Below are 22,076 nucleotides of genomic sequence, written 5' to 3'. Positions count from 1 at the left end.
TAACCAAAGGAAAACAGTATCATCATCATCGTCATGTTCCTATTACGCCTCTGCCGTTTAGGGCAATGACGAAGCTCCTCCACTCCTGTCTGTTTCTGACAAGTCTTTCAGTGGTTCCCCAGCTGTGCCCCAGGTTTTTCAGCTCGGCTTCCATAGCTCTTTGCCGTGTTGTTTTCACTTGCCTTCAGGTGTCCATCTTATTGCTACTCTGGTGATGGAATCAGTTTCCATCCTAAGCACATGACCGATCCATCTCCATGCCTCCTGGCAATGATGGTGCTCAGATCCTCTTGGCTGCACTGTGTCCATAGATCTTGGTTTGAGATTGTTCTAGGCCAAAAGATCGACTGGGTAATGCGGCGTACAACAGAAGACATGCCAACAGGCATTAAATGGACACTCTTCTCATCCCTTGAAGACCTGGTCTTCGCAGATGATGTAGCTCTCCTATCACATACCCAACACCATATACAAGAAAAAACAACTTGACTCAACCACAATAAGACAGATATCATGACCTTTAATATTGCCTCACCATCACCAGTACGGATAGAGGATTATGTTCTCACCAATGTAGAAACATTCACATACTTGGGCAGCACCATCAGCCAGGATGGTGGAACAAGCCAGGACATCTGGAAAAAAAAAATCAGTAAAGCCAGGAACACCTTCAGGAGCTTAAATACCATCTGGAAATCATCAAGTACAACACCAAGACAAAACTCAAGATTTATCAGAGCTGCGAAAATAGTATACCATCACCAAATGACTGATACAGCCAAAAGGCATTCATTAGACTTAATAAATAAACACATTTTATTTCATTTAACTTATATAAGTTGGTTCTCCTGTAGTTGAATGCCTTTGCTCATGGTTTTTTTTTTCTTCTTCAACCTGTAATTTCTTGCTGCTTTCAGCAAATCTGGAGACTTTCTGACATTCATAAATGTCATCACAGGACATACTTCAGTGTACCTATACCTAGCTTTGCTTTCACAATATGTTCACTTAATCAGTTCCTTTCTTTCCTCCCAAGCTAAGTCAGTAACCTGCATACTGCAAAAGGATTTTTATTTGAGACTGGAATTGAAAGCATGAAAGATACAAGTTTAAAAATGTGTGGTATTTTTTTGAAAACTTCCAGCATCTTTGATCAGCTTTTTGCTCCTTTGAAATTATTTTTCTAATTTGCTGTAAAATGCTGTAATCATCATATAGCTTATCAAAATCAATCTCAAGGTTAAGAACTTCAGCCCGCTTCTCAGTATCAAACCATTCCGCTTCATTGTCCAGTAAGAGGACTGACACGTTTGGAAACAGATGTCTTGAAATCATACCATTTCTAAAGATATGCACTGCATCTTGACAATCCCTTATCTGCTTCCTCCTCAGATTTTCACCTGTTCTATAGAGATTGCGCAAAATAGCCTGCACTGATGGTCCTCTTTCCTTCTCTTTAGTTTAGAATTACAGTCTAATTCTATACAATTGGTATTGTTGCATTCTAGCTTTTTGAGTGCTTCAAAAATACTCCCATCAGGTTATGTAGGAAGTAAATTTAACAAAGAGAGATTCCTGATCATCCTCACTGAATGCTTCCCAAATAATCTTGGCATAATTTTCCCCCTCTGAAATAAATATGCTTTTAATACAGAGTGGATTGATTTTAAATCAAGGCAATTTAAATCAGCTATTTAAACCAACACATGGATTTAAAAGCCTTGATTTAAATAATTGATTTTAATAAATATTTCCTATTTTATTTCAGTTATTTTATAAAGAAAGGTGCATTCTCATTGGTTGATATAACTATTACGACATATTGATTTACAACTAAAAAGAACCTTTACACTAAATTTGGTGCATCTTTTTGCTACTGTGACATTACCTAGAGTACAATCTGGACTGTTGAACAGCTGTGTCCCCTCAGTACTCCAACCTGGGGAACCTTTTACACTGCTTTAGTGTGGGAGCAGCCACTCCTGACCTGTTCACTCAGAGCCTCCAGCATGTAAATTACTCCCAGCTATAGCGTAAGCGTGATACAGTTAGCCATGCCTGAATTATATTACAGAGCAACATCATCAAATTCCAAGGCCCAGACTTGTCCCCAGAAATGTGTGTCTTGTACTGCCCAGTACCCTCATGGACAATACAAACTCATAGAAAGTCCGTTGTTTCACTAACAGAAAATGATATGCACAAATCTTGTTATCCCAAATGAAGTTTCCCAAACACTTCAGTCCAAACACACACTGGTGTAGGTAAAACAAGTTATTAACTACAGAAATTTAGATTTTAAGTGATTACAAGTAAAGAGGCATAAAAGTCAGAACTGGTTAAAAAGAAATAAAAGGTAAAACACAAACTAATGCCTAACTTAACAAACTAAGTGAATTTAAAGCAAAAGGATTTATCTTACCACATGCTTACAGCAGTCTAGTTGGATTCTTGTCAGCCAGGACCCCACCCCCAGTTCAATGATGCTTCCTTTTCTTTCAAGTGGTGTTGATGCTGTGAGTAGAGAAGAGGGGAGAGAGGTGATTTGGGGCTTCTGTTACTCATTTTTATCTTTTTCCTCTTCTTTGAGAATCATCTCCAGCTGGGGTTCAGGAGACAAAGTCTGGGGACAGGAATTTTCATGGATTCAGCATATTTATTTTTGATTTAAATATTTTAAGAAACTATAATAAATTTAGGCCTTAACAAATTTTGTATTAAATTCAGATTTCATTATAAACAGGCTTATTTTTAAAATAACAAGTAAATCCTATTTAAATAAAAAAAACCTGATTTAAAAAAATAAATTCAAAAACATCCTGTATTTTTATCCGCGCTGCTTAAATGCAGGCCAGTGTGGTAGGACTCGTTCCATTGCAGGCAGAAGGACAGATACCTCATTGGCACATTATGAAGAAGTTTCTTATACGCATAAGAACTACCATATTGGGTCAGATCAATAGTCCATCTAGCCTAGTATCCTATCTCCCAGAGTGGCCAATACCAGAGATCCAGGGCAGGGCAATTTTGTAGAGATCCACCCAGTCTTCCCCTCCTGGTGTCTGGCAATCTGAGGCTTAGGGTTGCCCAGAGCATGAGGTTGATCTCTAATCAGCTGGACTAATAGGCATTGATGGACCTATCCTCCATGAACTTATCTGGTTCTTTTTTGAACCCAGTTATGCTTTTGGCCTTCACAACATCCCATGGCAATGAGTTCCACAGGTTAATTGTGCATTCTGTGTGAAAAAGTAGTTCCTCTTGTTTATATTAAACCTGCTGTGTATTCATTTATTTAGGTGTCCTCTGGTTTTTGTATTGTGGGAAAGGGTAAAAACACTTTTTTCCCACACTAGTCAAGGTTTTATAGACCTCTATCATATACCCCCAATCATCTCCTTTCTAAGAACAGCCCTAATCCTTTTTAGTCTGTCCTCTTATGGATGCCATTCCATAGCCTTGATCATCTTTGTTGCCTTTTACTGAACCTTTTCCAGTTCCAGTATATCCTTTTTGAGATAAGGCAGCCATAATTGGCACACCATGAACTTATATAGTTGGCATTATGATATTTTCTGTCTTTTTTTCTATCCCTTTCATAATAGTTCCTAACATTGTTAGCCTTTTGGACCATTGATGTATATTGAGCTGACATTTTCAGAAAACTATCCACAATCACTCCAAGATCTCTTTCTTGAGTGGTAATTTAGAACCCATCATTATATACGTATAGTTGGGATTATTTTTTTCAACATGCATTACTTGGAAGTTATCAATGTTGAATTTCATCTGCCATTTTGTTGTCCAGTCACTCAGTTTTTGTGAGATTCCTTTGTAACTCTTCACAGTGTGCTTTATACTTAATTATCTTGAATAATTTTGTATCATCTGCAAACTTTGCCACTTCATTGTTAACTCCCTTTTCCAGATCACAAATGAATACGTAGACTGCACGTGTCCCAGAACAGATACTTAGGGGACCCCACTCCACTGTGAAAACTTACTATTTATTGCTACTCTTTCTGTCCTACCTTTTAACAAGTTATTGATCCATAAGAGGACCTTCCCTGTTGTCCCATAACTGCTTACTTAAAAGCCTGTGGTGAGGGAACTTGTCAAACGCTTTCTGAAAAAAAAACACACTATATTATTCCTGGGAGAATACTGTGCACGTGCATAATTAATGAGCTGTGCATATTTTTAATTTTTTGTAGGGAAAAAAGCTTCTGCCAAAATGTTGCTGCAGTTCCAGCTTTTGCTCACCAGAGGACGCTGTGGTGCAAGAACAGCCGCTCCCAACAGAAAATAACTTCTGCAGTTCTGCCTTTTGTCCACCAGAGGGCGCTGTGGAGAGAGAACAAAGCAGCAGCTCCCAGCCAGCGAGGGAAGGAGCCTGCTTTCTTCACAACACCTGTAAAGCCAGGTCAGGAGAGAAGGGCTATGGGGAGAAAGACAGGGTGGGGTGCTGGGGGGGGGAGGGGTCAGAAAGGGGAGGACAGACTGGAGAAGGGGCTGAATGGGAGTGGAGGCACAGAGCCACAGGGGGGAGGGAGGTGCAGGGCCACATGGTGATGGCAAAGGGGGTGCAGAGCTACATAGGGGAGTGGCTGGGTGGGGGCACAGAGACACATGGGGAGGAGGTACAGAGCCATATGGGGAGGGGGGTGTAGCACACATGGAGACAGGGGCAGATGTGCCTGACTGAATGGGAGAGGCTAGGGGTCAGCATGGGGGAAGCTCCCTAACAAGCCTTCCCCACCCCCCTAAAACACCTGTTCCATACTTTTCCCACCCATACCCAACAACCCTCCAAGTTCACACCCAGACTCCTTCCCAGCAATTTACTTCCCTCTCCCTCAGCTCCTCCGTTACCCCTGACTCCCCCAAGCCTTTGCACTGCTTCTGCAGGGTGTGGGAAATATGGTTCTGTGTTGTAGTTTAAATGAATTATTACTCAGTGCTCTGTATTAATATGTCTAGTAAGGAATCTATTTGTCAAACATTTCCTGAATCTTTTTTGTTGTCTGTATTGTTACAGACATACTTGCTGACAGGTATTTTGAAACAAATGACCAAAAATAATTGAAACTGGTGTGATTATATTGTGTTATTTTGACAAATAAAATATGCAGAATTTTGCAGAATTTTAAAATATTGTGCACAGAATTTTTAGGCACAGAATTCCCCCAGGAGTAACTGTATCGACTGCATCACCCTTCTCCACATGCTTGTTGACATACTCAAAGAATTTTAATAGATTGGTGAGGCATGATTTTCCCTCACAAAAGTCATGTTTTCCCAACAAATTGTGTTTATCTTTGTGTCTGATAATTCAGTTGCTTGTTATAGTTTCTACCAGTTTGACTGGTACTGACATTAGGCGCACCAGCCTGTAATTGCCAGGATAGGCTGTGGAACCCTTTTAAAAAGCTAGCTTTCATGCCATTTTTAACAGTTATGAATTACATTGCACTTGCATCCAATCTGAACCATTCTGTCATTTGTTTTAGCTTCTGGTAAACTGACTTGTTTTTTCCAAAGTCAGAGATGTTATTAGCTACACAAGACCACACACACTTTATATAAGGTCACTTTCTTCTATGTTTGAAATACCTACAACAATAGCATTACTTGTCTCCTCGTTATCGTGGTAAAAATCAAGTAAGCCATTTTTAAATCCCTTCCATCTTTGAAAAATAACCAACAGAAATCAGGAAACATTTATTTCCCCTATTGGAGGGATCTGTTCTGACTGAGGAGAAAAATGTGCTAATTTGAGATCATTAACTACAAGTTGCTTCAATTTCAGTGCCACTCTTAGGAATTCTAGGTGCTTTTGTAGGTTCAGAAGACTTGGGTTGGTGGGTGTTTTGTTTTTTTGCACAATTTCTGAATCTGATAGTCGTTTTGGAAGCCATTTGTTGCGCCAATCTTGATTAAAATAAATGATTAATCACGTCATGGTAAATTTCTTGTATTTCTGCTACTGTCACTAGACTTTCCTGAAGTGTGTCCTCTTTGATTTTTAAAAAAAAAGAGTTCATTTCTGATTTTTCACAGCATCTTTGTGTTTTAAACATTCCACATGAATGGCAAGAGCTCTTCTCTTTTCATATTTAATTGAAAATGTTTGATGACACAAAGTACATTAAGCCATAAATTCATCAGTTTTGCAAAGGCAATTTTTATACCCAGGGTCCTTTAAACTGATGAGTGGTGTAAGTACAATAGTCCTTTTTTCTTTTCACAATATCTTGGAACCACAATGTTTTGAAGAGCTGCAACCACCATATCATCCATTTTGAAAAATTGATCTGTTCCTTTTGAAAGTGCAAAATTCTGTTCTTGCTCAGGATCCAGAATTATGTTTGGTTGCTGTGAGAGAGCATTGATTTTATGGTAGCTACGTAATGTAAGTTGCAGCAGCAGTACAATTGGATGGAGGAGAGATGGCAAGTGTACATTTTCTCACCACTTCAAACACCAGCTGGACTATAAATAGCCTTGGCAGAATTCAATTTTTTTAATAATTTCAACCATTTATTTTTAAGCTTTTTTCTATTTAACAACGTAACTGTTCACAGCTGTGGGAAATGGGAAGATCCGACAATGGAACCAATGGCAGTGGATACTGAGATTCAAAAAGTTAGAACTTTATGACTCAAAAACACAAATTCTCAATATCACATCAATTGATACAAATTAAACAGCCTTAAAGCTAATTGTGAAAAGGTCTCCGGCAGCATTTTTCTTACTGTGCCTAGCACAGATGCTGGAACTAGCGCTGCTCCTGCACCCTAGGGCTTGAAGTGGTTTCCATTATATACAGTTCGCGTCAGTAGCTCTTGGCACCCCCCTTGCCTAGATGTAAAGTTGCATTATGGACGGATATATTTGGTTTGGGTGACAAAAATCGACTCCCCAGGAACGCCTGACACTAAGGCGAGGCTGCCCATGATCAGTCTGAGGCACCGTTGCACGCCCGCCTGGAGCGGCCCCTGTGACGCTTCTCTGGGCTGCTAGTTGCAGCCCCCAGCTTAGTCCCCCCGACTCCCTGATCGGGGAGGCCCGGCGCGGGGCCGGGCGGGGTGGCCGGAGCGCGCGGGATCGGACTGTCGCCATCACAGGGCCAACGCTCCGATGCTGCGCGCGCTCCCTCCAGGTCCCGGTCAAGCTCGCGGCCAAAGCGGCACCAACGGCTGGCGGCCTGCAGGCGGTGACAGGGGGAGGGGCCGCAGGAACACTCAGCGCGCGCGCGGCCCCAGTCCAACCGCTCCCCTCCCCGCCGCCCCGCGCGCTGGCCGCTCCGCCCACGCCGCTCGGGGAGGAGCCACGCGCCCGCCCCACCTGGTTCTTTGTGCTCGGAGTCGGTCGGGACTCGGCAGCAGGCTCGAGCCTCCGTCGCCCCCTGTCACCATGTCGCTGGGAGTCGGCCCGGAGGCGGGATTCTCCAGCGAGGAGCTGCTGACCCTGCGCTTCCCCCTGCACCGCGCCTGCCGCGACGGGGACCTGCCCAGCCTGTGCGCGCTGCTGCAGGGCTCGCCCCGCTCCGACCTGGCCGTCGAGGACTCCTTCTACGGCTGGACGCCCATCCACTGGGCCGCGCACTTCGGCAAGGTGCGGCCCGGCCCGGGGAGGGGGCGCTGCCCCGCGGGACCCCAGGCTCGCACGGCGCCATCTTGCCGTGCTCGCTGCCGCGGGTGGACGGCCCGGGAACCGCCACCCGGCTCAGCGGGAGTCTCGGTGCCGGCCCCACCCCCCAGGGAGCGCGAGGGCGCGGGCTGTGGGGGGCGCTCCTGTCGACCCCGCGCTGGGGGGGGACGTGGGACGGGTCGGGCTCTCGTGGGGGCCTGTCCACGTCCCGGGAGAGAGCCGGGGCCGCCTCGGCATCGGGCCCGGAGGAGGGGCGGCGACTCGGGCCCCGGCAGCCGGCGCTTGCTGATGGGACGAGGAAGCGCCGCAGCTCATCGGGCCCGGTGCCCCGAATGGGCCTGGCCGGCCCCTGGGGCGCTCGCCGCCCCCTCCCCGGCGCTTTATTGACAGGGACAGATCCGTGGCCCCCGGCCAAGCTTTCGAAAGGTGCCGGGGTCACTGGCAGCGGCTGCGGGAGCCAATGGGGAGGAGGAGGGGGCAGGTGCTCCTCCCCCAGCGCGCGGGGGCGGGGCGGGGTATTGAGTTACCTGAGGACCCACATTTTCGTCCCCCTCCCCCCCCCGGTCCAGTAACGGTCCTTCTTGCGCGCGCAGGCTCCACCTGGAGACTTGGCTCTGTTTTGGTGCCCGTGTTGTGACGACCGGCGTGTGCGTTGGGAAGGAGGCGATCGCTGGGCGGAGCGCGGCCCAGGGGCCCTGCGTGCGAGCGGCGCGGGGGGATCTGTGCCCTGGCGGCTCCCTCGCTGCCGTGCCTGGGAGGTGAAAGGACGCGCTGGGTCGCGCCACAGCCGTTGTGTCGGGTCTGGGTCCCCGGAGACAGTTGTGTATTATAACTGCGGGCAGGACGTGGCCCCGTGTGACGGAAGTGTGGTGGCCCCAAAACATCTGACCGTTAACTCCCTTATTTTCCGCAGTCCCTGAAAATGGTTCTTTCCTCTCATCTTTTGTGACTTTTCTGTCTGTAAGCCTCATTCCGGCACTTTCCTTTCTTGTATTATGGGGGGCAGGGCAGCCGCTTGTGCCTTTAACCATTGCTTTTTATATCAGGCTTTATAAGGTTCTTAAAGGAACGTGTAGAGGGAACAGTCAGGCCTGCAAGCTAATGCTAGATAGGGTAAGCAAAATGCCCCGTGGCCAGACGTCTTTCTTTAATGAAAATATTAAAGGGAATGCAGAAGATTTGTTTGTATGCAGTTTTGCATACAGATAGGATACATGAAAACATAACAAATATTTTAGTGCTCTTAGATTGCTGCACTTTTGGCAGTGTCACAAGTCAGAGCAATTAGCTCAATTAAAAGAGGCTAAGCCTTTGAGGAGAGAGGCAAGAAGGCAAGCCAACAAAGAGGATAAGCAGGACACGGGTAAATTAAGGAGCCTCGATTCAGTTCTCCAAGGTTAGGGGCAGAGCTGGGTCATTAAACCTCAGTGAATTCCTTTGCTGTAGCAGAGCCTTGCTGTATCTGGGTTTATGAAGAGCTTCTGTACACATTGATGTAGTATATTTCAATTACAAACCTTTTCTTATATTTGTGCTAGGGGAAAATACAATATTTTAAATTAGTTCCAGGTACTTTTGTACCAGATCACAAATTTGGGAACATCTTTTATTAGATAAACATAAATACAGCGTGTTGCTGAGAAAGGAAAACAGCCGCTTCCATTGAACTTATGCACACACTTTTTTTCCTGCTCTTGTGTTTTCTTGAGTGGAGCTTATTCTAGTTCAAAATTATCATAACTGGAGGTGAAATTAATTGCATTTCTAAACATATTGTGGATTTTAAAAATATTTGTTTATAAAAAAATTAATTACTGGACCTGACTCTCCTCCCTATTCTAGCCCTTTTCTGCTGCTCTAGAAGAGCAAAGAGGCCATAAATGTGACAGATCTTCCCATCCCAGCTACTGATTCTCTTAGCATGGGTCAGTCACCTAGTGGTGTGAATCCAGCTTCTAGGCTACCCTCATCCCCATGTAGGGGATGTAGCTGAAACATTGTTGTGCTCCGGTCATCCCTGACCGGTGGAGTACTCCTTATGGGTGCCAAAGCCATCAGGCAAACCTTAGACCAGCATTCTTATGTATGTTGGGACTTGTGTAGAACAATTCCCAGGATTGTAGAGCCCCAGCTTGCTCCTTTGTAGACACCCACTCCCTCCTGCACCAAGCAGGTACTGGGTACAGAAGAGACTCTGCCTCACTATCTCCATAGATCATTTTAAAAAAAAAAGATGTTTTGACTAATATCAGTAAACAAGAACTGTTATCTTGGTGACTGCCCCCACAAGGAAGCAAACTGAAATGGCTAGTTTTATTAGAAAGAGACTAAATTTTTTTGGAGGGTTGGGGAGGTAAGGAAGGGATGACCAGGATCAATATTTGTAAATGGAAAAGGGTAAAGGTAGTAGGAAGAGAAATGCCGTATTCTAGTTTCTAAGAAAGTATTACAAATAGAGAACAGTTCTAAAACAAAAAACAGTAAGAAAACATATGATTAATTGTAATAGCAGGTAACTGTGCCCTGGTATTCATAAGGTCTGAGGGCTCATTTGCCAGTATGGACCTCCACTGGTAGGATTTGGTGTTGAAATATGTTCATGAATATAAACCACAGTCAATCCCAAGCTGCTCCTTTTTACCTTAGATACCTCTGGAGCAGTCACTGTTTTCTGTGTATTCCCTGAAAACTGAGATATGCTTGTCTCCTGGGACACTAAGAGATTCCTGCAAAATCAGCTACATCCAAATTAGAAAAGGAATACTTTTGGCACCTTAGAGACTAAAAATTTATGTGACATCCGATGAAGTGAGCTGTAGTTCACGAAAGCTTATGCTTAGATAAATTTGTTAGTCTCTAAGGTGCCACAAGTATTCCTTTTCTTTTTGCAAATAGAGACTAACACGGCTGCTACTCTAAAATACATCCAAATTAGTTAGTATTCAAGAAAATATTGTCTAGTTCATTTATATAGTGCCTTGAATTATGCTGGGTGTTGTACAGAGCTGTAAGAAGGTCAGTATATAAAAGAATATATGATCTAATTAGCCAGCATCCAGACAAGGGAATTGAGGGCAGGAATACAGCACCAAGATAGTGGTAGTTTTTGTTTTGTTTTGTTTTGTTTTAAATGCTTTCCTTCTATATTTATGTGGTGGTTTCGTTTTTTGTTGTTTTTTTTTTTTTAAATCCTTGACTAATTGGCCATATTTTTTTCCATGACCATATCAGCTTGCCTCTTACTTTTGTAATACTTAATTGTTTTGTGATCCTTGACTGTTGTTGTTGGACTATTTTACTTTTCTTGTATATAATGTAAGGTAAGTAAATTCTATTCCTCTTTGGGCTGCAACTTAAAAAAAAAAAAAAAAAATACGTAATCCAATATCCCCCTTCCCCATCTTCTAAGTGTAAATCCCTGGAATCCTCCCCATCTTCCTCTGATTAACCCTGATTCCCAATCCCCATTGTAGCTATATCATGAACTTGAAAAATATTCTTTTTTTTTTTTTTTTTTATTAAAGAAACCAAAAAGATGATGACCAAAACCAGTGCTCAGTGTTCGAGTCCATGGGACAAGAATAAGGGATTCTGGCCTCTTCCTGACTAGCAGCTACTTCCATTTTCTGATGGAGTTGGGACTCCGAGAAGCAGATCTCTCAGTCCATGAGGCAGAAGGCCACATGTTCTGACTTTTAATGAAGTGCAGCAACTCATCCTCTCTATTATTAGATTTCTTAAAATTAGAGAAGAAGTTAAAAAAAAAATAGAAGGAACCATTTTAAAAATAACCTTGTTTAGTTACAGGCTTTGAAACCATGTTAGTGTGGGTTACAAATCAACCTTAAATGCTAGAAGAAGGGCACTGGTTCTGCGGTTGCATTGCTTTTCTCTGGAGTTGACAGACTGTGACTTACGTGTAGCTCACAATAAGTGGTCATTAAGGTTTCCCTGCCTCTCTTCAGGCCAGTAATCTGGATTTATATGACAAAAAAAGAAAAATCCTTTGCTCTTGGCAGAGTGAAAGATTAACACTTTCACTGGAACCTTTAGATAGCTTAGTCTTTATGTTGCAAAATCTCCTACAATTGCTAATGCTGGTTCAACTTTGCCTTTGTTTGTAACGTTGGTGGATGGGCCGCTGGCTGTAACTGATGTCTTAAACAAATTATTTACCCCTGCTTGATTATGGTAACCCATCAACAACATTGGGGGCCTTGGTGTGTAAACACCAGTGTAGGCTAACCAGTGTTGGTAATGGTGGTCAGATTTTGCAGAGTTCACACCACTACTACAACTGTATCTCTATTACAGCATCTTTAAGTTCGTTACCCCTTGATATAACTCTTAATTATTACTGCAGTTGTTTTAGCATCTATTTATTTCTTTTCAAAGAATACCTTCTCCCATGTTGAATGTTAGGGTTTGTGGGAGCTAGGCTCATTAGCACTATACTTCTTTGCTCACCCCAAGATATTTTTATTCGTCGATTCCAAGGCCAGAAGGAACCATTGTGATCTTCTAGCCTGACCTCCCATAAAACACAGGTCATAGAACTTCCCCAAATAATTCTTAGAGCATATGTTTTAGAAAAACATCCATTCTTGATTTAAAAATTTATCAGTGATGGAGAATCCACCACAACCCTTGGTAAATTGTTCCAATGATTAATTACCCTCACTTAAAAATGTGTATGTTATTTCCACTATGAATTTGTTTAGCTTCAACTTCCAGCCATTGGATCGTGTTATACCCTTCTCTGCTAGAGTGAGAGTCCATTATTAAATATTTGCTCCTCATGTAGATACTTATAGACTATAATCAATTTTCCCCTAAACCTTCTCCTTGTTAAGCTAAATAGATTGAGCTGTTTGAGTCTATCATTATAAGGCATGTTTTCTAATCCTTAATCATTCTCATGGCTCTTCTCTGAACCCTCTCTGTTGCATGGTGAGTTACTATATTTCCTTTATACCCAATCTTAAATCCACTGGGAGTTTTTAATGCATTTTATTTCCTGTATGCTGTTTATACATCCTGTTTTCTCAGCAGAGAAGTACAGTTAGTAATCAAAGTTCTCTTAAAACTAAATCTATAAATTTGTAAATTACAGATTGAATTTTAACTTTTTTATTAAACTGGTAGGGACAGTCGCTAATGCCACAACACATTTGCCCAATTACAGTTGAAGTTTAGAAAATATATGTAGTGATCATGTATTTGTTAAAATTTTCAAACCAAGATGCCTGATTTTAGTCATTTGACTTGAAAACTTTGATCTACATGCTCTTTACTCTTTAGAGTAAAATTAAGCATACTACAGTGACGCCTAGTATATGTACAAACATACATTTGTTTTAAACTAATTTCCTAGCGATTCCTGTTCCTGAAGGCCAAAAGTTGGTGCTATTGCGTGACACAATTTTCCAACCACTTTTCTCTAAGCCATTACCTTTGCAATTCTGCTACCCCCTACTAATCTGACATCTTTTCAAAGCATTCTCATAATTATTTTAATGTTGAACTATTAAAAATTTCAGCATAGTATGATATGAGATTGAATGTCAGAATACAGTAACTCCTCACTTAATGTTGTAGTTATGTTCCTGAAAAATTGAACTTTATGCGAAACGATGTTAAGCGAATCCAGTTTCCCCATAAAAATTAATGTAAATGGGGGGGAGGGTTAGGTTCCAGTGAAATTTTTTTCGCCAGACAAAAGACATTATATACATGTACAGTATAAGTTTTAAACACAGTTTAATATTGTACACAGCAATGAATGATTGTGAAGCTTGGTTGAAGTGGTGGAGTAAGAGGGTGGAATATTTCCCCAGGAATGCCTTGCTGCTAAACGATGAACTAGCACTCGGCTGAGCCCTCAAGGGTTAATACACTGCTGTTAATGTAGCCTCACACTCTACAAGCATGGACTGAGGCAGGAGGGAGGAAACACAATAGATGCAGGGCAGTAGCTGCAAACCCTTCCCTGCAAAAACTGAACATGATGATGAGCCCATGCTATCCAGCTGGAGCATACCGATCCCTCCTCCTGACAGCATATGCACGGCTGTAAAGGTGCTGACTTTCCAAAGTGCTGGGGGGTGCGTGCATAAGTGAGCGAGAGAGAGAGGTGCATTGCCCCTTTAAGTACTCTGATCCCACTTCAAGTATGTTGCCCTTTTAAGCAGATCAGACAGGAAGCAACCGCTTCCAGCAAGCTCCCTTCCTTCTGTCCCTGAGCCCTGTCCCCCTCCTCTGCTTGGTAGAGAGGGGTATGGGGAGGAGGAAGGAGCAGGGGGACATCCTGATATCAGCACCCCTGTCCCCCCCCCCCCCCTCTGGGCAGAGGGCAGGATCCAAGGCAGAGGGAAGGATCAGCATGGCAGTGGGGGGAGGGCCACCTGAACTGCTGCTGGGCAGTTGCCAAGCCACATACCTTACAGGGAATTTAGGGGAGCTGATGGGGGGGCTGCTGGCCCCCCCAGTTCTAATCCCCACAAGGAGGGGCTGTTCTTTCAGAGAATCCTGCAAGCAGTGGACAAAACAGGCAGCTGCCACACTTTGTTATAAGGGAGCATTGCGCAACTTTAAACGAGCTTGTTCCCTAATAGATCAGCAATGTGACAACGTTAAGTGAGGAGTTACTACAAAGAGAAACTGCCAAAGTGATCATATTTGAAAAGACAACCAAAAAACCCAAACAGATCCTTTTGCTATGTTACCACTGACTGCACTACAGAAACTTTAAATGGAAAGAATTGTAATGCACATACTCTTCAGCATTTTTGTGTTACTTTTGTCCTTGAACTCAGCAAGGGCACTGAAAAGTTAATAAGCATTTTACTTTCTTTTTAGAGTTTGGGTTTCCAAAGCTGCAGGGAAATATTAAAGTAGAATTTTTAGTTGTAATTCTTTATTGCATACTCTTCATGCTCCCTTCCTTTTAAACTTTCCTGAAAACATTTAAGTTCACGGTAGGTTTTGTTTATTCAATAAACTAAAGTTCTAGCAAATGCTACTTGACCGTGTCTGTTTAAAGTCGCATTCACAACTTTCCAGATCAGAAACTTAGCACCTTTTCTGACAGAAGCAAACATCATATAAATCCCTACTATAATCATCTCTAAAGTATCAGTTTTTTCCTTATCAAATTAATGGTGTTGGGTTTGTTAAAGATTTTTTGGCAAGAATTAAATTTCTCTTGGCTACTTCTTTAGTGACTGAGCCCTGGTCTACACTGGGGGAAGGGGGGGGAATCGATCTAAGTTATGCAACTTCAGCTATGTGAATAACATAGCTGAAGTCGGTGTACTTAGATCGACTTACCGTGGTGTCTTCACCGCGGTGAGTCGACTGCTGCCGCTCCCCCATCGACTCCGCCTGCGCCTCTCGCGATGGTGGAGTACAGGAGTCAACGGGGGAGCGCTCAGGTTTGATTTATCACATCTAGACTAGATGCGATAAATCAGTCCCCACTGGATCGATCGCTGCCTGCTGATCCAGCGGGTAGTGTAGACATATCCTGAGAAGCCTGGAAGAGGTGGTGAAGGCCCAGTTTATTATTTTGTTAGTCATGTTGTTCAGCCTGCTTCCACTAACGGTCAATTTAAATTGATATTGTTCCACTTTCTCCTTTAATTTAATCAGTGATCTATAAAGTATCAGGGTATATTTGATGGGTAATATTTCTGAATTATTTTCCCCTTGTCTATTTAAGCTGGAGTGTCTAATGCAATTAGTGAGAGCTGGCGCTACTGTAAATGCCTGTACAACACGTTTTGCCCAAACACCAGCCCATATTGCTGCTTTTGGAGGACATCCTCAGTGCCTGATCTGGTTGGTTCAAGCAGGGGCCAACATAAACAAGCAGGTATGGATTAATGTTGGGTTTGATATTTGTTTAGTTTTTTAAAAAATACTCACATAGGTCTGGATCCACAAAGGGACTTCTGCTGAGTGTTGCAGTGCCTAACTTCTGGGCACCTAAAAAGTCACAGGAACAGTGTTGCAATCCACAAAGCCTGAGTTAGGTGCCCAAACCTGGTACACGATGAATGGGGAGAGGATAGGCATCTTAGAATGTGATTCCCAAAAGCTAGCTGGCTAGGCGAGGAGCAACCTAAACTAGCCCGTGGCAGATGTGGATGGGAGAGGTTTCTTAAGCTCTACCCTTTTAATGGAGATAGTAACCTACATCCAGGCTGCAGAGAGATGCCTAGCTCTGCTAGGAACCCACCATGGGAGGGCGGAGAGAGAGACTCTAAAGCCTCATGGTTAGTGCATCACTTAGGTGGGAGATCCAGGTTCCAGCCCCACTGCTCCAGTGACTCGGCCAAAGCTTCAACAGCAGAGATTGAAGTAGTCTCACATTGTAATATCCCATAGCTCTGGAGTTAAGCACGCTGCTTAGGATTTGAATAGGTGTCTCCTACTTCTTTCTCCCCATCATGCAGAGTGGGGAATTGAATTTGGTTCTCCCACATCCCATGCTGAGTGCTCCAGTCATTGGGCTGAATGTTATAACGTGAGTGGATTTTGAATGATACCACACACCTGCTGGATTGGGCCCCGAACACAAAATAGGCATTCACTTGTCTTTCCTCTTGCCAGTTTGTGGATTGCTCTTGGGCTTAGGTGGGAGTGAGGTAGCAGTGCACTTTCCCATGGGCAGAATCATAGGCACCTAGGAAATATTTATGCTGAAAACTTAGGCACTGAGTGAGTTCAGGTGCCTACAGGATTAGGCAGCAGCTGAGCAGGAGTTTTATGGGTTGCAGTGAGGCCTGAAAACGGGACTGAAGAATCTAAGTACCTTTGTGGCTCTGGGCCATAGTCCTTAATGAAGGATAGTTCGGAAAAAGTTTTAATTATTTGTATCTCATGCATTAACTGTAGAAAGCATAAGTGTCTTATAAAATGAGATTTATAAAGAAATTATAATGACAGTTGTAGTAAATGTGTTTTAACTCAACTGAAGATTTGAATAACCCATTTTTCTGCTCCAAGATTTGAGGTGTGGCTGCTGTTTTCAGTAAAACTGTCTTTATCAAGTTGCTGTGGTATTAGCAGCATGACCGCAATTCTGTTGTTACAATGCATCTCTTAAACAGATAAGAATGTAAAAAATACAACTGTAAGTCAAGCCACCATATCTAATTAAATAATGGAAACCACTAGTCAATGCAACATGATTCAATCAAAATTCTAACTGGTATTAATAGGAGCTGACTGAGATTATTTTAGGATGTACTTGTTTTCATAATATTTCTCATCTGAGGCTAAAGGTCTTATAAAATTCAACAAGTGACTTCTTTAAACTGTTTTTAAAAGACACATTTTTCAGCATCATAATATGAGTGGTTGAATAGATTTTATCTGAGCTACTTAATCTTCATTACTGTATTGTGAGGCCGGACTAAGATTTATTTGTGGGTGGAGGATGGATTAGTATAATACGCAATGAAATTGTGTGGGTGACTTTTGTACTCTGGAACTTTCTTAACAGTAATAGAGACAAGCAGTAATAATTACAGATTTGTACTGTTGTGACTTTGCAAAAAATGTGGTTATTAATGCGCAGCAAGCATGACCATAAATCCCTTCAGTGCTGAACAATGTGCCATATATATTCTAGCACAGTGGTTCTCAAATTGTGGGTCAGGACCCCAAAGTGGATCACAACTCTATTTTAGTGGGGTCGCCAGGCTGGCTTAGACTTGCTGGGGCCCAAGGCTGAAGCCCAACCCCCACCACCTGAAGCCTAAGGGTTTCAGCCCTGTGTGTTGGGACTCAGACTACAGGTCCCAGGGTCAGTGGGGCTCGGGTGTGCTCAGGCTTCAGTCCCCACTCCTGGGGTCATGGTGCAATGAAGTTTGAAAACCCCTGTTCTAGCAGCAGTGAAAACATTTATTATAATGCTGTGGAGTGGCAATTAATATAAACAGATATATAGATTTAAAAAAAGAAATCTACAGTGGTGGATCAGAAATTTTACAGTTGCCTAGGTAATACTTCACTTTAAAATAAATAAATAAAGGGGTTACTTTCACTCTGTTTATGCTGTATAATATTTACTATAAAACAAATAGGATGTGCAATATTGTCAAGTTAACTCTGCTGTAGTAACGTTAACTTCTAATGTAATTTTTTTAAAAGAAAAAGTTGCACAATTAAAATACAGCTTTCATTTTTAGATTTTATGTGACAATTTTAATATCCAAATGGTCTCGATTGTTAAGATGAATGGGATAGGAGATCATTTACTGAGGTCACATTTTACTGTGTCTTAATAGAGGCTTGCATGAGGGAAAGAGGTTAGATTTTTTGCCTTGAGGAAGGACTGTGCTATGATTGTTTCAATGAGACATGAACAACTTCCCACACAAAAGTTACCCCATCATCAACCTCTGGAGCTGTTGCTCAGAAAGGTGCATGTTTGTTGCCACAAAAGGGGCTTAATTAGGATCTGCTATAACTGAGCATCCTCAAACTAAGAACTGAATTTCCATATTTATAGCTTTATTATCCAACTAGCTTCTTTGCTTGTCTCAGTATAGTGTGACGAGCCTTCCCTTGTAGTAACAACAGATTCATAGAAAGGGTCTGGATGAGAAGTGCTTTTCTTGCCATTGAACTGTACTCTGTGCAGCATATTGGCCACTGGAAAAGAGAGATTGGTTCTTCCTGTTGACCCATTCTATCTGGTAATCTATCCAGAGTATTGTACCTAATAAAAAGAGTAATTTTGGAGGTAGGGAGAATTCATTAATTTTCCCATAAATTTGATCTCAGATGTCCTTCCGAAAGAATAAAATTTACTTGCTAGTTTTCAAAATTCAGGTTTTTTTTTTTTTTTTTTTTCAAATTCAGGAATGGGGAATAACTTTTTTCAGTGGTAAGTGGGTTGTGTTTTCCAGTCTGATGTAAATATCAACATGCTTGAGTTTTTTCCTCATAATCTAACAAAACAAACCAATCATCTTCTAGTTAAAAATAATTGTAAATAATTTCATCGCTCTGGAAGAGTGTTTCAAAAGTACACCTCTACCCTGATATAATGCGACCTGATATAACGTGGGTTCGCATACAACGAGGTAAAAGCTCTGACACGCTGCTCTGAGCAGCGTGTTAAGCAGGCCGGGGCTGAGGGGTTGGATAAGGGGCAGAGGGTCTCGGGGGCAGTCAGGGGCTCTTCCTCCCCTCCCCCGCACAGGGTCTGGGAGGCAGGAGCGGGGGGGGCGGCACTTTTGAGGGCCCCGCAGTCCCAGAGTGGCCCGGGGAATTAGCGGGGGGCCGGGAGCAGCCCGCTTCGCTGCCCCAGCCCTGTTGCTCAGGGGAGGGGGCTTGGAGGAAGGGATCCCCCCCCACATTCACCGGCAGTGGCGGAAGCGGAGCAGCCTGGCCCCAGCCCGCTCCACTCCGCCAGCTCCCAGCTGTGGTGCTCCGCTTCCCGCAGCAGGTGAGTGCAGGACCTTTCCCCAACCCCCCTGAGCGACACGACTGGGGCCGGGGCAAGGAAAGCGGAGGCGGCTAGGGTCGCGTCGCTCTGCTTTCCGCCGCTGGTGAGTATGGGGGGCGTCCTTTCCCCAACCTCCCTGCACTCACTGGCGGTGGGAAGCGGAAGCTCCCCCCCACCCCCATACTCACCTGCAGTGGGAAGCGGAGTGCCACGGCTGGGAGCTGGTGGAATGGAGCGGGCTGGGTCCACGTTGCTCTGCTTCCTGCTGCTGCCGATGAGTGCCTGTCGGGGCGGGGCATGTGGATAGGGGTCAGAGCAGTTGGGTGACAGGGAGCAGGGGGGTTGGGTAGGAGGTGGGGCCTGTGGGTGATTAGGGACAGGGGTCTCTGGAGGGGGCGGTCAGGGAACAAGGAACGGGGGGGCAGAGCAAGTTCGATATTATGCGGTCTCACCTATAACACTTTGAGATTTTTTGTCTCCCGAGGACCATGTTATATCGGGGTAGAGGTATAGCAAGTGAATAGTAGTTATAATTTAAATTTTGCCACCTTAAGTACAGGATTTCCTATTAAACAAATGCTGTAAATAAGCAAAATGATCATATTTTCTGTAGTTCCCTTAATCCACTAAATGTCTGTAATTAGAGCGGCATTACCACCCCACCCCATGGTCTCACGGGTGTTGGAGGGATTTTTTCTGGGACAGCAGGGGAAAAAACTCCTTGAGCCATCTAAGGAGCACACCTCTGTCTACTCCTCTTAATAAGACATTCAGCCCTCTCATGGTCTATAAGGGGACTCTGGGCTGAATGGTAGGTCATAAGGCAGTAGCAAAGCCTATTGGCTCCTGTGCACTTAAGGGTTTATAACAGCAGTTCTCAAACTTTTGTACTGGTGACCCCTTTCACACAGCAAGCCTCTGAGTGCAATCCCCCCTTATTTAAAAAAGTGTTTTTAATTTATTTAACACTACCATAAATGCTGGAGGCGAAGCGAGATTTGAGCTGGAGGCTGACAGCTCGTGACACCCCCCCCCCCCCCCATGTAATAACCTCACGACCCCCTGAGGGGTCCCGACCCCTGGTTTGAGAACTCCTGGTTTATAAGCTTCTTACCAGCCCTGGGTGCTATTCTGCAGTGGAAGAAAAGCTCCCCACCTCCACTTCTTGGGATGAGAGTTGGACCAGGTCTCTTGGGATTTGCTGTGGAAGTCATGTTAGTTATGTCTTAGAGAAAATTCCTTCCTTTTCATTTCTGCCAGATTTGCCTGAGCAGGTCAGTGTGGAGTTTTTTGCCTTCCTCTCAGCAGCCCAGGGAGCTGGTGGGTTGGTTATGTTGTAAAATTCATTTTTGTTCCAAGTTGTCAGGTGCTTACTGCAGGTAAGCATGCAGTGGGGGGGCATGTCTGGTTTCCTGATAAATCAGAATTGGAAGCAGATTAGGAGAAGGCGTCTCCTAAAGAAGATGGGAAATGAGATAGGAGCTCCTAATGATCAGTACAATGAGGCCCCCTTTTCCCTACTCCCTTGACCCTCAGATGAGAGAGGGCAATGGGCTCTCGGCACCAGTGCTGGTTAATGATGTTGGAGGCTGATGATAGCCCTCCAGTGGGTGTGGAACGGATTACACTAGGGTTGGTGGCCTGCACTGGACAAGTTATTGCTGGATAGTAGCCTAGCTCAACCACATTCTTGGTGTCTTGTCTGTTTTTCTGCATTGTCTGGGACAATTGCTGTGTAGCAGATAGAACAGAGTTTTTATCGGTGTAACTGACCAGTTTTCCTGCTTTTCTAATCAGTAACATATATTTTATTTCATTGGTTGTGAAAATGATGCAAAGCGGCAAGCTGAAAACATAAGCTGAAATCCTTTTCTGACCAATACCTCTATCAGCTCTTGTTTTCTCCTTGATCTTTTGGCCACTCCTCCTGTCTCTGTCTGATGGGGACACAACTCACGGAGATAGGACATCTTTGTCTGTGCCCTTGCCCAAGACTGAGGGGGATGGAGGTTCCAGAGAAACTTTGTCCTTCAACACCTCTTCTTTTAGAAGTTATAGGATTGTCTTCTCTTTGAAAAGGTCGGTGAGACACTATGCATATAACAGTAACCTTAACAAAAAGATTTACTTAAAATGGAGAATGGAATTAAAACAAACCATGCTTAATGTCAGCTGAGCACGTATGTGACCCTTGTAAAATTATCCTTACCATGAAACAAACTATTGACAGACCCTAAATCAGGGATATAAAACATACATCCCACAATCCGGAACTAACCTGCAAGCTGTCTTTGTGTGGCCCACAAGGCATAACCAGAATGTGCAGAATCTTGGTTTTCATTTTTTAAAAAATCTAGTTCTCACAGCTGCAGAGATAAGGTTCCAAACGTGAACAGAATGTAACCGATGCAGTGATGTTTGTCTTATTCTGCAGATACCCTGAATCAATGACTAAGAGCTGTGAACCCCCGTATCCTTTATTAATTGCATTGGATCATCAATTCTAAAACCCAGTGATGATCCTTATCAGTTAAATAGTTAATTCTGACATTTATCATCTTAACAGATAGAATGGTGGGTAGGAGTGAAGCACCTGGGGTAGGAATTGGGAGTTGCTGCGGTGCAGGACATGCAGAGAGAATAAGAGACTTGCAAAGATTGGGAAGGGGAAAAGAAACACAGGGCAGGAATAGTGGTGGCTTTAAGGGAAGCATGTTTTCTCACTGAGCGATGACTGCAACAGTACAGCCCTGAAAAACCAACCGAACATTTACTTCAAGCACACATTCTCCTCATGATCTCTGGGTACATTTACTGATGTCAGTGGGAGATCCGTGGCACATTGTGGGAAGCATGTAGTTCTGAATTCATAGTGAGCCCATGGATCATAATCACACACAGAATTCAGCTCTCTCCTACAAATGAAACTGACACCCCTGCTGTAGATTGCCTGTCAAACCTG

At 43.5% G+C, this 22,076-nt stretch overlaps 1 protein-coding gene and 1 long non-coding RNA gene across 5 annotated transcripts in view; one reads left to right on the top strand and one right to left on the bottom strand.

The window, feature by feature from the left end:
• Positions 1-575: 575 nt before the first annotated feature.
• On the bottom strand, positions 576-4,460 carry LOC119566083. Its single transcript, XR_005225091.2, has 4 exons — positions 4,264-4,460; positions 4,032-4,126; positions 2,423-2,514; positions 576-635 (listed from the first exon to the last, which is right to left on the bottom strand). It is a non-coding gene; the product is annotated as an uncharacterized LOC119566083 (long non-coding RNA).
• Positions 4,461-7,299: 2,839 nt separating this feature from the next.
• The window catches only part of ANKRD10 (ankyrin repeat domain 10), a 53,304-nt gene continuing 38,527 nt past the window's right edge, over positions 7,300-22,076 (top strand). Inside the window, exons 1-3 of one of the 4 annotated variants that reach the window (XR_006287414.1) lie at positions 7,324-7,617; positions 8,247-8,411; positions 15,374-15,526. Coding sequence is in view for 3 of the 4 variants with exons in the window: in XM_043535563.1 (XP_043391498.1) it covers positions 7,417-7,617; positions 8,247-8,411; positions 15,374-15,526 (519 nt within the window). In the remaining variant the exon portion in view is untranslated. Of the gene's footprint in view, positions 7,618-8,246; positions 8,412-12,548; positions 12,604-15,373; positions 15,527-22,076 lie in introns of those variants that run through there. The other 3 variants (XM_043535563.1, XM_037896953.2, XM_037896959.2) reach the window with 3 other exon arrangements.

The sequence above is a fragment of the Chelonia mydas genome, chromosome 1 (assembly GCF_015237465.2).
Source record: "Chelonia mydas isolate rCheMyd1 chromosome 1, rCheMyd1.pri.v2, whole genome shotgun sequence".
NCBI lineage: Eukaryota > Metazoa > Chordata > Testudines > Cheloniidae > Chelonia > Chelonia mydas.
This window is presented reverse-complemented; position numbering and strand designations above follow the sequence as displayed.